The sequence below is a fragment of the Amaranthus tricolor genome, chromosome 3, assembly GCF_026212465.1.
Source record: "Amaranthus tricolor cultivar Red isolate AtriRed21 chromosome 3, ASM2621246v1, whole genome shotgun sequence".
Taxonomy (NCBI): domain Eukaryota; kingdom Viridiplantae; phylum Streptophyta; class Magnoliopsida; order Caryophyllales; family Amaranthaceae; genus Amaranthus; species Amaranthus tricolor.
In genome coordinates, this window is record NC_080049.1 from 31,309,821 (window position 1) to 31,325,777 (window position 15,957).

The 15,957-nt window shown below is 31.9% G+C and overlaps 3 protein-coding genes across 4 annotated transcripts; 1 reads left to right on the forward strand and 2 right to left on the reverse strand.

Moving 5' to 3' along the window:
• Positions 1 to 3,571: 3,571 nt before the first annotated feature.
• Positions 3,572 to 4,754, reverse strand: LOC130809211 (uncharacterized). Of its 2 annotated transcripts, none has more exons than XM_057674888.1 (2): positions 3,923 to 4,754; positions 3,572 to 3,835 (listed from the first exon to the last, which is right to left on the reverse strand). In XM_057674888.1, exons 1-2 carry the CDS (start codon positions 4,419 to 4,421, stop codon positions 3,735 to 3,737), a joined length of 600 nt encoding a protein of 199 aa, XP_057530871.1. In that variant the 5' UTR covers positions 4,422 to 4,754; the 3' UTR covers positions 3,572 to 3,734. The 2 variants fall into 2 exon arrangements, with proteins under 2 accessions (XP_057530871.1, XP_057530870.1); XM_057674887.1 differs by having other exon boundaries at positions 3,572 to 3,838.
• A 3,645-nt stretch (positions 4,755 to 8,399) lies between these two features.
• Positions 8,400 to 13,088, reverse strand: LOC130809212 (mitochondrial phosphate carrier protein 3, mitochondrial). The gene is made up of 6 exons (XM_057674889.1): positions 12,495 to 13,088; positions 10,872 to 11,233; positions 10,718 to 10,761; positions 9,264 to 9,478; positions 9,011 to 9,135; positions 8,400 to 8,813 (listed from the first exon to the last, which is right to left on the reverse strand). The coding sequence occupies exons 1-6, from the start codon at positions 12,789 to 12,791 to the stop codon at positions 8,750 to 8,752; spliced, it is 1,107 nt and encodes a 368-aa protein (XP_057530872.1). The 5' UTR covers positions 12,792 to 13,088; the 3' UTR covers positions 8,400 to 8,749.
• On the forward strand, positions 12,797 to 14,411 carry LOC130808541 (uncharacterized). The gene is made up of 3 exons (XM_057674002.1): positions 12,797 to 12,875; positions 13,867 to 13,916; positions 14,127 to 14,411. The coding sequence occupies exons 1-3, from the start codon at positions 12,797 to 12,799 to the stop codon at positions 14,409 to 14,411; spliced, it is 414 nt and encodes a 137-aa protein (XP_057529985.1).
• Positions 14,412 to 15,957: the final 1,546 nt, after the last annotated feature.

The following is a 15,957-nucleotide window of genomic DNA, read 5'->3' on the forward strand; positions in this document are numbered from 1 at the left end:
TTATTACTTGAGAAACTTCCAGAAGATTCTATTTCATAACAAAAGAAAATTAAAATAAGAAAAATATTTTCAAAATCAAGTTTCATTTACTCATTCACCACAAGCATCGAACATCGATTGAATCCTAATAGCCTAACTTTACCAATCAATTTCTGCTTGTTTCTCTTCATCTCTTGATATTGTAATTTCTTTTCCTTTTTATTCTTTTCTATCTATACCTTGTTTTTCTTCAACGGATTTTGGTTGACTTAGAGGTTCTTGAGGTTCTTCAGATCCAGGGGGTACTAATTCACCGGCATTATGGTCTGGGTTTTCAACTGTCTTCTTATTCTTGTGTTCTTTGGAGGATTCTGCCATGTTTAGACCACCGGGGTTTCTCTTGGTAATGGTTGGTGATCTGGGTTCATGGGGGTCATTGATGTCCGCCATTAATGATTGAGGTTGTCTTCTTGAATTGTAACAGAGGTTTTTGTTAGGGAGTAAGGAGTATTATTATTTGATTAATGCTTCAGTTTTTTTGACGCTATATAATATTTATAAGATAACTTTTAGCTAATTAATTTATGTTTTTTTTATTTATAGGGTAGGTTGAGAAAAAAAGGAGGAAAAATAAGAATTAAATTCATAAATTTGATTGAATAAGTTATTAGAACTGAAATTAAACATGATTTTTTTTTAATTTATTATTGTTTTAAAATCAAGGTTAATATGAGAAATATTTTTTTTGTTGTATGAGTGTATTTTTTTTAACTTGTTAATTTTTGTAATGTTTTAAAAATATAACTATTAATTTATATAATGTGAGTATAATTAGTTGAAAAAAAACGAACATAATTATAGGGACTTCATTCATATGTTTGTCTCATCAAACATAAAGTTTTTACAAATATTCAATCCAATTACACTACATTCGTCCTATAATGTTTGCTACATTATTCCAAAAAAATCTTATATAGATAACTTAAATATCTCAAATTCATACGAGTATTGTTTTATACACGATGTTTTTTAATAGAGAAATCCAATACTAAAACTATAATGATGACAAGCTTAAATGGAGATTTATTACTAAAATCAAGTGGTAATAGTTAGTTATTCTTCAAGTTTATAATGTAATAGTATTTTTTTTGTTACAGCTTACATGTGAATAAGACTAGCCATTTCATGGTAAATAATTATATATATACACGTAAATTTCTCCATTGGTGTAAACAATTGATGGGTACTAAGAAAGGCTCTTAATTAAAAGTTAAAGTTCCCAACATAAAATATAATTCTTGATCAAATAAGCTTAGTTTATTTTTACTATATTAGTATGGAACATAGAAGAAAATGGAAGAAATAGGTGTTTCCGTCATTTATACTCCTATAACAAAAGGAGATAAAAGGAAAATAAACATGAGAATTAATGGTGTGTTTGATTAATAGTATTAATTAGTAATAATGAAAATGATTTGTAGTGTAAATATTTATATGTATTATGTCGTTACCATGGTAATAAAAGATTGATCATAAAAAAATTTTTCTGCTCACAATTTTCCATTACCACCTAATACCACATGTTTAAGTGGTATTGTATTAGAATAAATTTTGTGAAAAAAAAATTTATTAAAGGAGAATAAATATGGTAATTAAATTTATCAAGAGATATTCTTACTATATTACACTACCATTACTAACATTTAATACCACCGATTATCAAACGAATCAGAAAAGAAATAATGTCTTAACATTTTGTTTTAAAATACAAATCCTTAACTTCAAAAGTCGAAAAGATCCAAAACAAAAATATATTTATTTTCCCCTCCTTTCCTCCACTCCTGACCCTTCCTTTTCATGCCTGGTCTTTTTTTTTCCAACCTAAAATATTATACAAACAAATACATTTATAAACACACAACTACCACATAATAAACAAGTACAAGCCATGTCTACGTCTAAACTCTAAAAAAATTTTAGTTTTCAACTAATTCTAAAATTCGAACTTATATATATATATATATATATATATATATATATTAGGTGCCATAGATAATCTTGCACCCTGAGCCCCTAAAAACCTAAAGCCGGCTTACGCTCACATGATAAATTTGTTATCATTATAACAGAATTACAAATGTTACAATGCAACACTATTTGAATCAAAATTATAAGAGAATTGCCCTCCAAAACAATACTCAGAGCAGAACTTTATTTGATCAACAGAAATTCAAAAAAGAATTGTAAAAACAGAGTACCCATCATTTTTATTACTTTCTAACAGAATTTACTTGTTAGTCGTCGTAATAAGGCTCAAGAGGCTCTATATCACTGGGTATCGTGATCCTCCAAAACGAATCAGAAACATCAGAACCAGACGATAACCATCCATTATCTTCTTCTTCCTCTTCTTCTTTTTCTTCGTGGGTTTCTGTTACAGATTGTTCTTGAGCACTAGAGGATTCTGGGTTTTCAAGATTCTCCTTCGTCATGGACGGTTCACCATTTTTATCTGGGTTATGAAGTTTCGTCATCGTCTTCAGGGGATTTACACCATTTTGTTCTGGGCTACTATCAAGTTTCTTCTTATTCTTGGGTTCTATGGAGGAGCCTACCATGGATGGACTTCGATAGTTGTCTTGTTCTGTGGACTCTGTTCTTGTATCGGGATCGGAATCTTGCTTGGACGGTGATGTGGGTTCATCGGAATCACCCATATCCGCCATTGATGTTACTCCGAGTTTCTGAGTTTTGAATTTTGCCTTGTTGAAGAAACAGATGCTACTGAGTGAATGTTCGGGGGTTTTTGACGAAATATATATAGTTATTCTTGTAAGACACGATTTCTAAAATGAGCATAAAATAACTTTTATAAATTATTTAATTTATGTATAAATCGCATCATAATAGGACCATTTTATTATAAGAATTTATAATATTATATAGTAATTTTGAGTGAAATGTTTTTTTGTTGTAAATAAATCAAGATAAGTATATGATATATATACGTATTTTTGATTAGTCTCATTGTATTAAGAGAAAAGCACAATTTTTTTAACAAATGAAAATTGAATATTAAGTATAATGTGAAATTATTAAGTGTTGGGTTTTATTTGTCTTGGTCGAGCAATGTCATTATTTATCAGACCGAGTGTAGGATTAAAATTCATCTTTTTAGCTAACACGCTAAAATACTTTAAATCTTCACTTAAGTAGAAATCTTAAATTACCTTTTACATATCATAATTTCTTGAAGCTAACAATTATATTTGAACAAATTTGGCCTTAATTCAACTCATTTCTAACTCCGTTCATTCCGTAAAAATTCTAACACCCACAAAAAAGGAACTATAAAAATACAAAATTAGCTAAGTACTAAAATACAACATTTAAGCTGTTAATAAAAAAAAAGGTCAGATTAACTAAAAAGGCTATGAATCAAGGAGCGAAAGAAGCAAAATAGAAATATTTTTTTTAATTGTTATTAATCCCAAACTTAATATTCAAGTTTAATGAGTTTATACTTCATTTACTTCATTAAATTAATTAATCAAAAACCATTACAAAGTAAATTTATAATAATAATGCATCAATATTTAAAAAAATTGTAACAGAATTTCCCTCCAAAAAAGACTTGATCAAATTTTCCCTCCAAAACAGAAATTCAAAAAAGAATTGTAAAAACAGAGTATCTAACAATTTTGTTCCATGAACATCATCCAGAAAACTTTGATCCATGACAATGAATCGGTATCCTAATCAGAAGTACAACTATCATCATCATCATCATCATCATCGTCGTCGTCGTCGTCATCGTCATCATCATCATCAAGATCTATTGCTTCTTTGTCCTTGTCTTCTTTAAACACACCAGGCTCACGTCCATCAATTATTTTACAATGAGAAACAGAATAATCATTTTCTTCAATTATTATAACCTTACCTTTCCATTTCATATCAAATTGTGCTTGTTCTTTGGAGATTATTATTACTTCATTCTCATCATCATCATCTTGTTTTCCTTCTTCGATTAATATAGCCTTACCTTTCCGTTTCCTATCAAAGTCTGGTTGTTCTTTGGAGATTATCGTTACTTCATTCTCATCATCATCTCCTGATTTTTTTTCTTCTTCGATTAATGTTGCCTTACCTTTCCGTTTTCTATCAAATTCTGCTTGTTCTTTGGAGGGATATTCATTCTGATCATGATCTCCTGATTTTTTTTCCTTTTTTTCCAATTGTTCTTCTTCTTTTACGTTGGTTTCTGTTAGAGGTTGTTCTTGAGTTTCAGGGGAATCTGGGTTACCAATTTTCTGCTTCTTGAGGGGCTCTTCATCTGGGTTATCAAGTTTCTGCTTCATGGGTTCTTTGGAGGAACCTTCCTCGGTTAGATTGAGGGTGGTAGGTGATGTGTGTTCATCGGAATCATTGATATCCGCCATTAATGGTTGATGCTTTTGAGATTTGCTTTCTTGAAGAGAGACAGGGCCGGTAAAGGCTTGTGTATTTGTTAGGGATTTCACTATTTTTACCCGTGTGGCATGTGAACTGTTGGGGGATTTCACTATTGGAATGTTTTTAAGTCAAACAGGAATTGTTCAACTTATTAATTTGTTTTATCTCAAAAAAATATATATTTTTTTATATTTTTAAAAATATACTTCTAACTACTTATAGATCAACAAATAAAAGTTCAACTAGAGAAAAAATAGAGTCAATATTGCACATGATTTTAATATGGAATACAAAAGCATCTACGAAACAAAACAAAACCGCAAAAGAAAAATTATTAAATAATTACGAAAATTGAGTAATCAAGTCAAAAAAAATTGAGCAACTCATGCAACCTTTTTTTTTTTTTTTTTTTTGAAATAAACGTGAAAAAACTATAGATCAAGCAAAGTCAAAGCTAGAAGCTCTTGGAAAAAAGATTTCATACAAACTTTCTCGTTAGCTAAATTCATATCCCACCTAACAATGAAATGAGCTAAAGAATTACCCTTATGAGCAATAAAACTACAACAAAAGTCAACCATGCAACTTAGAGTACAAAATAAGGTGAAAAAATAGAAAATTTTTAGAAACTATAATTATGACTTATAATACTTGGAGTTATCGGAGAAAGACTTTTTAAAATTGTTGGAAAATAAAGGCAAAATTACTAACTAAAATAGTTAGTAAACTTACTTTAACACCCTTAGAATAGGTCGGACTTTTGAAAACACCTTTAATGAAAAACATGAGCAAAAACCTACTCATGGGAGTCTTATTGCCACATCTATTTCTAATAAAATAAATGTAAGGCTTAATGACTAAAAAATAACTTAATAACTTTAAATCCAACAAAGGGTCTTACAACATAAGAGAAGACCGAAACGCAATCTATGTCCATATAAAACTTAAACGACTTAAGGTAAAATTTAAACTGAAATACGACTCTAACAAAAACTATGTTTTTAGGTGATCCTCACTCTACGATTCCCACGCAATCAATAACCTGCAACATAAGAATGCAAGAAAAACAACGGAAAAACTCCCAAAATCAGGAAATTGAGTAATTCCAACTCCATCACGTAAAACGATTAAGTTTGAAAATAGTTTAAAAAATAAAATATAATCAAATTGAAAATAATTAATAGCTGAGCTTAAAAGAAAAACAATTTGAGAAAACAACATATATAATATCAAATAAACCAATTTATTAATTTGATATTTAATAATGACAAACACATAATCAAATTTTTTAATTTGAGGGAACGAGAACGCCAGTAGGCCGAGGCTTTACCCCTATACCTACTTCATCAAGAGGTCGTCACCCCAAATAATTCAAGGCCAACAGAGTAGTCTCAGGGAACCCTAGTGTGCACACTCCTTCTACTTGGATCACAACAAATAGAAGGAAGATCAAATATCGTATCAAGTATCAGAAATAATAATACCTGTCGGAGCTATACTAACCAAACAGAACAACCTGTTCATCACCCTTATACTTGGATCACAACAAATATAAGAGCTTCATTTCCCTCGTGTTACACTTTACGTGATTTAATAGATTTTAATAATTAGTTGCGAGCACACAAACATATAATCAAACATACATTATACATTTTATTTTATGATCATAAATTTTTCCCAATAAATATATATCTCAGGAATATCCAACTGAAATCTCATTTTCCAAATCACCATTCTAACATCAATTGGTGGCAATAGGAATTAATATCACAAATATTTCTCTTCCAATTTAAATCGTTTCTAATTTCGTTATCAAAATAATAGTATAAATTTTATCAAAATAAAAATTATAAATTCAAGTTTGATAAAAATAATAGTAAATTTAATTTGAGATTATATAAAACATAACATCATATAAAATAATGTCGAATAAAATCATGCATCCTATCAAAACACATTAATTATCACTTAGCACATAATACTAACTGGATAGTCCTAATTTGATGGACATTGAGAATTACCTTATCACACGATCTCCGAATAATCTCTGTCTACGAATCCGCTGTCTTTAATATCGAAATCTTGCGTTTTCTTGACTGAATTTTAAGCAATTGGAAGATGGAGGAAGTATTTTGTAGGAGAAAAAAAGGAAATGTGAGTAATAATGTGAATGAATTAAGGGTAATTGGTTTAATTTATAATAGGTAAGTGAGGTTAGTTATAAGATTTAGAGGGAGAAGTGGAAAGTTATTTGTTAATGGGGAGTTTTTTTTTTAAATTATTATTTTTAAAATTTCTGAAATTTATTTATTTATTATTATTATTATTATTATTATTCTTATTTAAAAAAAAAAAAAAAGGGATGTTACACTTTCAAACAAAATCGTATCTCATATTCATTCGACCTAAAATAACTGCTCAAGCAGTACTAGTCATTATCAACTACGACTTCTTTAGGGTTTTTTTTGGCAAGTTGGAGGGGCAACACTATACGCTCAAGCAAATTGGTCAAATGAATATCAAATCCAGGTTTTAATCATCAAGTGGATGTAATATGCTCGATTGGACATAGGAGTGTTCAAAACTAAATACCGAATTAATTTGGATATTCGATTTTTTAGATAGCGAAAATTATAATTCGATTTCGGTTCAAAAAAAAGTATATCTGAAATTCGAATATCCGATTTAATTCGGATTAGATGTCGAATATCCAATTTTAAAATTCTTATAATTTTCTGGCTTTTTTCTTAACAAAGTTCATGTTTATACAAAAATATTTAAGTTCACTACGTTTTCTTTATTTAATCAAATTTATTTTTCAAGCTTTGAATATGAATTATTTTGAAAATATAGTTAGATTTTCAAAAGTCAATTAATTAATAATAAATGAGTTATGCAACTTGTTTATAATTGAGAATTGTATATATTAGTAAATCCAACAGCCTAATAAAATTCTTTATTAAAAAGTATAAATATATATTTATAATAAAAATAAGAAAATCGGATATTCGATTTTGCCAATATTCCAATCCATAACCGGATTCGGTATAACGGATATACCAGATCCCAAATATTTCATTAATTTATTTCTGAGAAATGGTAAAGAGACAAAAGAAACTTTGGGTGAAAAAAAAAGTACTCAAACCTTAATAAAGTCTAATGAATTAATATTTTATTAATTTATTAAGGCCAATATATAATAGTATAGAACATTCCGAATTGGTTCGCCTTGCTATCAGATGCTAGCTTTAATCCTTTTCGGCTTTTTACTTCCATTGCTGCTTTATTTCATCATCATCACCACCACCACCATCATAATCTAATGACTAATTATCATCATCATCTCATTAATCTGATTAATTTAATATATTTGTTTTTTGATCATCATGAAAGCATTATCATACTCAACATCCTATCCCTGTTTGTCTTTCCCAATCTCCTATACAAGCACCTAACCCCACGTATAGTCATGGCGTGAAAGCTCAATTGTCTCTCTCTCTTTAGAATCTTTTAAAACCACAATAAAATCACCACAAACAAACTAAATTTGCAAACTAACCAAGAAATTAACAAAAAGCACCTCAAAAAGACCACATCCTCATTCATATGATCATATCTAATAGCAATTGGTAATAATAATAAGTTTAAATATGTTTTGGTAAATAATTTTTGAATTAAGTTTTTAATTTGTCGTTAAATTTTGACTTTATAAATAGTAAAAAAATCAAAAAGCCAAAAAAAAAAAAATTGATAAAAGGGTTTTTAAGACAACAACTAACTACCAATTGTTTGTCAAACACTCACATTTCCAACTCAAAATAATAGTCAGATTTAACCACCAAAGATTCAGATTATATCCATCTCAATACTTTAATTTTATGATTAATAACAGTGATGGACAACAGTGGTGTGGTAAAATAATAAAAGCATAAAATAATAAAAATGTAAAGTAAAATTTCTCATGCTTTCTTAGAGAAGAATAAAAACAAATATTGTCATAATCTTAACAGCAATAACAGCTGTAGTAAAGAATTGAACAAAAGTATAAACCCCCAAAATTATACTGTCAATTATGCTTGCTATTGGGGCAATGTCATAAAATGAAGGCTAGAATACGCATACTCGAGATGTCTCAAAATCATCCTCATAAATACTACCCAAGCTACTGTAAGATTCAACGATAGTCATGAAATGAAAAGGTTTTTAAGACGACAAAAAATCTCTCACTATCCCGTGAGTTATATTGGCAATCATTTTTATTAAAACTCCTACGCTGCATCAAAAACTGGTTCACGAAATTCTCCTCTCGTCAACATCATACCTTGGAAGGGGCAGTTTCGGTGGTAGCTGCTGGAGGGGTTACACCACCAGTTGTTGGCCTGGATGATCACATGTCATGGAGTCAATTAGCGAAAACAAAATTGTAACACTAGTGGTTAGACTAACCATGGAAAGCCTAAATATGCTCAACACCAATCAATTCCTTTTCCGACTGATATATCTTAGTATCTTACCCCGTAAAAACCAGGTGTGAAAGAAATTGAAGCAAAAGATACTAATAAGATAGAACACTTACAGCCCGACAAAAACTTTGAATGCATCATAGATACCCCATTGTGCTCCGGTGAGGGTACCAATCATGACAATACGAAGAGGAAGTCCACGAGTACAAAGACCCAACAAACCCATCTTCTTCACAGCCTGCACCAAAACATGGAAATATATATGCATTATATACAGCAAACAAAAAAAGAACTAAAACAAAAACACCCAATCAAAAACATTTTGGGGATTAGTCAAACATATAATGTCTTAAGGCAAGCACATACATCACCAACAGTGGCTCCTTTGGCATTATTGAGGAAAGAAACAAGGTTGTCTGCAGGGTGAGAGACAACAGCACAGAAAACACCAGCAATATATCCACCAGCAAAACTCACTCCAAGCTGCAAAGGCTTGCTGCATTCGTTCTTTGGAATGGGGATTGCATGTTTGTAAATCAACTCAACAATAGTCTCGAATGATGCAAACTTCATCATTGTGTCTGCATTGCCCATCAAATGAACACATAAATGTATATCTTATTTTCCTAAGCTACAGGAAATAAAACAACAATTTAGCAAGTAACTGACAACATAAACTACTTAATAAACCCAATTAGCTACATAAAACAATTGCAATCATAAACATACAGCTATGACTTGTCACTTCGTAATACAAACAATCATCCACATCAATAACATAGTTTTTTGAGTTTGCCCGACCAAATATAGGTAGAAACTATTATGAAACCATCCAAATTAACAGTGAAAGTAGTTTCACGACCATTATGGCCATTGAGCCGAAGTATCAATTTTTCATATTTTGGAATGAAGAACACACTTAAGTCAAACCTCAAAATTAAATTCACTCAAAAACTCACTCACTAGCTTCAATAGATAAACAAAACAATCTATTATACGGGATATAGTGTGCAACTCCAAGAATTCCTCACGGAGCTATCGTGTCAGGTAGAAAATAATTTTCAACACAAAAAAGACAACATCATCTCTATATGAATACTTTCTCATGTCATTAACAGTCCAAAGACCTTTTCACGAAGTTAAACAAATATACCAGCATACATAGATAATAACAGGTGAGATAAACGAGAACTGCGAGTTAATTTGTACACAAGATTACTGTTCTCACTAACCACAATTTACCATTCTCATTGCTCAATTATGTGACAAAAATCACAAATAAAAAAAAATTCAATTAGTAACCAATTTTTTTTACTGAAAAGCGAAAAGTTGAAAATACAGAAACAGTAGCGTAGAAACTTGTTCAGACAAATACAAATATACGTACTTGGAAACACCTATAACATAAGACAATAACAAGTTTCCACCAAGAGATAAAGGCTATGGAACGAAAAGACACTGGATCAAAGGTTAATTAGAAAATCTGATCATTGAAACGAAGAGTTGGTACCAAAAATAATACCAATGACAAAGTAAGTAAGAATTCATAACGATTAATTTTCAAAAAAAAAACACTGGAAAATGCCAAATAAAAGAGCTCAAAATATTTGAAACAAGCATATACCTGAAATAACAAGAGTACAGTCCCAAAAGGATGACATGAATAAGAGGAATAGAATATTAAGAAACAGAAACTAAGGGTAAAAATTTGAAATAAAAGAAAAAACAAAAAAATCATAGAAGTAACATAAATAGCAACATGAATGTCGTGAAAATCTGCGATTGATAAGAATCAAGAAGGGCATCAACTCAAAACTTACATGGAATTTGGCGACCCCAAAGTGGACCCAATCCCCTGTATAGCCTGCAAAATCAAGTTTACAATAAGTCACAAAGTTTGTGAGAAGACCTAGCAATTGATGTACGAAGTATATCATGATAAACCATATGGAAGAGCAAAAACTAAACACCCACCCGCCAATTCCGTCAGACTTGATAAACTTGGGAAGCCCATCAGACAATCCTCTAGCAAAACCGGGCTGGGTTTGTACCCTCACTTTTACAGCCTCAAGGGGGCAAAGGGCAACATCAGCAATCACTTCAGCTGATGCTGAACCAGCAAGGTAGATCAAAGTCTTATATTTGGCAGCATACTCGGGGCCAGCAATATCAGAGTAGTACTTTTTGAAGAACTCATAGAATCCGAATTTGCAGGCACCCTGAGCACTGTAACCAAGAAGGGTAGGCACCCAGCCCCTAAAGAAGCCCCTGGCTCCCTGCTCCTTGAGCAAAACACCAAATCCAGAGCTGATACTCTTGTACTTGGCTGGGTCAATCTGAAAACCATATATACAAATTTAAATTTTCAACACAATAAAGGAACACAAATTTTCCAAGCCTCTACAAAGTTAAAAGAAGTTGTCATGTGCAATGACAATTTAATATTGCAGGCATCAAAAATAAACAAATCAATGAAAAAGCAAGATGCTATTTCTATATATCCCCAGAAACCCACCAAACACTTCCAAACAGTCCCAAGTCCCGACTGCATATAACGCCTGCAGGCTGCATGGCTGCACATTGTTGGTATACAAGCATACTAACAAGTTGCTTTAACAATAATTTCAAACAAACATCAAAAAACACAAAGGCCATCAAGTAATAGCAATCAAGAACCATAAGACCCTCCTCAACCTTCCATTAGTCAATCCCCAAAAGCTATTCTACCTTTTACTTAGCTACATCAAACTATTAAAGTACAGAATATATTGATGTGCAAGAAGCTCATACACCACGCTTTAATCTTTAATTAAATCTGTTTGTTTTGCAGAAAAATAAAAGTACCCCTCATCCACTGTTTTGTTGGAAACACTTTTAAGAGATCAATAATATGAGAACAGTCTCCCTCTACCTCTCCCTACAGACAGATTTGCCTCTCCACTCACAGGGTTAGAGTATTGCAAGCCGTTTAGACTTTTTCACCATTTTTTCCTTCAAACCAAACAAACGTAACAAATTTTCAATGAAGTCCACCACTACTAACCAAACAGAGCCGTAATCACTTCCAACTACTAAACAATTTTAAGAAAAATGAACGATTCATCGATGCAATTCACATCAAAATGTGCTCAATGCTAAGGATATTGAATTGCACAAACTTAGCAAAATCTCAAATAATTTTCATCTTCTACTTGATCACTCTGGAAAATTATTACATGAATGATGAATCCAGTATTTCACCAACCTTTTAACACGCTACAGATAAAAAAATGACGATTGGATCACATCTTCCACAAAAGAATATATACATCTCATTTATAAATTAACATCACACAAAAACCAGATACAGTGTTTCTCCAACGTTAAATCCAGAAAATTTTGAAACAATTACAGATCAAATAACATATCATACATACGATAAAAATTAAGATTAAAATAAACAAAATCAAAAATCAAAACAAATCGACACAAATAATTAAAACCTAAATTTGTAGCCAAAAAAAGTCATAGCAACAGATCTGAAAGATCGAGAATAATAATGTAAAGATCTAACTCAAAATAAGAACCAAAACAAAAAAAATCATCATTAAAGCATACCTGCATATTACATTTGACAAGGTCAAGAGGCGTGACAGCCATATGAGTAAGACCACAGCTAAGAATACCACCAGCAGTACAAGCAGCGTAAAACTGCGGCGAATACATCTCAATCTTCTTAGACGGCTCACTTGCAGAAGGAATCATAAAACTGGAAACTTTGGACGGTCCATTTTCTGAAAAATTAGGGCTAGAGATGCGGTTATTGACGGCGACTTGCTCAAGAGATGAGAAGCCATTGGTGGAGTAAAGAAAACTTGGAAGAAGAGATTTTCGGGAGTTTTCAGAGACCGCCATGGAAAATGAGATTGAAAGCGTTAGAGAGGGATTGTGAAAATGTTAGGTTCTTTGTTCGGTTCCTCTCTAAGGCTGATTATGATGGTAGGCGGACTGCGAATAAAAGGCAGTATTGGCGTTTTTTATACGGCTGGTCAATTTTAGAGTAAAAAAAGGAAGGGTGATTGTGGAATTAGGTTCAGGGTTTGAGAATAATTACGACTTTAGGTATCTACCAAAACATTATATTCTTGGGCTTTTTCACACCATCCTTTTCGAAAATGTCACGTTTCAAGTTGAGGAATGGCAAATAGGGAGAATCAAATTGGGGAATTAAAAAATTTTAATTTTTTTAAAAAGGGGAATGTTCTAGAATTAATTGTGGTTTTAGAAAATATATACTCATTTTGTTCAACCCATTATAATACCATTTTTCATCTTTGATTGTCGCTTTTGTTTTGTTATATTTTTTTTTACCATGATCAATCATATTTTTAATCGTAAAAAAAATATTTTTTATTATTTAATATTTATCTTTTTTTTTAAAAAAATACTAATGTTTGTTTTGCTGCTATCTTAGGACATAAGAGTAGGTATTAGCATTAAAGAGAAATAGGGAGTTCTTAAAAGAGAAATGGTAAATATTTGATGACAAATGAAAAGAAATAATGGATTGTGCTGATGTAATTAAAAATACAGTTAAAATGTATGAATGAAATTAATGTCATGGGTCACAAATTTAGTGGAATGAACCAAGATAGCAAGTAATGTTAAATGAATGAAATTAAACTGCTTTATCTCAACGATTTAGTCTCAATATATTTTTGGTTTAGAGAGTAAAATTAATATGACGGGTTAAAGTTGTGCGGTTTTTTAAATTAAAAGAGAGAATATTAAAAGTAAAAGTGATGTTTTTAGAATTTAATTTGAGTGAAATGAATCAAAATAGCAAGTAATGTTAAATGAATTTGGTCTAAAATTTTGGTTTCCATGAAACATGTTCTTATGTGTATTAAAACACCGATTATTTTGGTCACCATTGAACTTGTTTTTATGCATATTAATCTTATTGAAAGCTAAATATTATATGTGGCAGTTGATTACTCTTATTTTTCATTTCATGCAATGATAAAAGGAATGCAGCATGTTTCTTTATTGACTATTCACACAAAAAATGAATGACACCAATTTAATAGGAGTAGTTAATTCATCCAAAATACAAATCATTAGAATGTATTAGAATAATATCTTTTGAAAATTCATCCCGCCCCTTTGGTTACTAATATTAAAACAAGCGTGCCTATTCAACTTAATGAAGATGGTTCCAATTTTCATACTTGGGTCACCTTATTCAAGCTTCATTGTCGAGTTCACCTTGTGGATTCTCACATTCTTCCCGATGACTCCTGTAAAGCCTTAGTTTCTAAAGATTCCGAATGGCAATGTCTTGATGACATTGTTCGCACATGGATTTATGGCTCTATTAGTCCATCTCTCCTTCAATTTATAGTTCGTCCCGATGATTGTGCCTTTGATGCTTGGACTCGTCTTGAGAACAAATTTCAAAATAATAAGACATCTTGTATTCTTCATCTTGAGTCTCAATTTAATGACATTTCTCTATCCACTTTTACAATGTGAAATCTTATTGCAATGGGCTTGAAACTATTGCTACTTCCCTTAATAATCTTGGCACTTCCATCACTGATAATCGATTGGCTTTCCAAGTTCTCCATGGCTTGACTCCGGAATACAAAACTTTTCGGTCTTTAGTTCAACATATGAATCCCATTCCCTCTTTTGATACTCTTCGTTATATGTTGGAATTGGAAGAGCGCTCCAACCTTAAACACACTTCTCCTGCTCAAGATTCGGCCCTTATTACCACAAACAAAACTTCTTTTTCCCAAAATTCCGCTAATTTTAACAACCCGCAGCCCTCCCCACCACCGTGGTGGCCACCGCCACTCTCGTCAGGGTGGCCAGACCCACCGTAGCAACCACCATGGCTCCGCCCATCCCTCTGGCCCCTGGCAGCAGCAACCTTCCCATTCCCGGCCCATTTCTCCCTTTACCTCTCGGCCCAACAGAAACCCTCCAGGCCCACCTTCTTTTCCTTCTTATTCCCATCCTGGTTAGTCTTACTGGGCCGGCCAAAAATTTGGGCCCAGCCTGCTGCACCATTTCCCACTACATCTTGGGCTCCTCCTTCTTCAAGCAATGGACCTTCTGCTGGTCTTCTTGGTCCGCGACCGGCACAAAGTTATCACACCGGGACTAATGCTTCTATGAATTATATTCCTACGGACATCGATCATGCCATGAACACTCTCTCTTTGTCTATTTCGGATGAGCAATTTTATATGGATACCTGTGCCACATCCCATATGACTCAATCTCAAGGTACTTTACTTCCTTATTTTCCTTTAAAGCATCAATTCAATAATGCTATTGTTGTCGGTAATAGTAATTTAATTCTAGTTCTTGGTCACGGGCATATTTCTTTTCCTTCCTCTCAAAAATCTCTTACCCTTAAAAATGTCTTACATGCACCTAAACTTATTAAAAACCTTATTTCCGTTCGTAAATTCACTCATGATAATACGGTTTCCGTTGAATTTGATCCTTTTGGCTTTTATGTGAAGGATTTAGCCACGGGAAGCATCGTTTTGAGATCTAATAGCACGGGTGATCTTTATCCTTTTCCATCTACACATGGAGCTTCTCTTTCGTCCTCAACATCATTGGCTTTTTCCGTTTTTTCTTCTAGTATTTGGCATTCCCGTTTAGGACATCCGGGCAATGCGGTTTCAAATTCCTTATACTCTTCTCATTTAATTCAGTGTAATAAAGATTTTCATTTTGTTTGTCATTCTTGTCCTTTAGGGAAACACATTCAATTACCTTTTATTAATTCTATGTCTATGAGTTTTAAACCTTTTAATATTGTTCATAGTGATTTGTGGACATCTCCTATTTCTAGTCCATCAGGATATAAATATTATGTTCTTTTCTTGATAATTATACTAATTTTTTGTGGATTTTTCCTTTATTTCTCAAATCTCAAGTTTATGATGTGTGTGAATTTCAATATTTTTGTTAATACCCAATTTGAGCTTAAAATCTTTCCAATGTGATAATGGGGGTAAATTTGACAATAAAATGTTTCATCAATTTTGTACTAGTC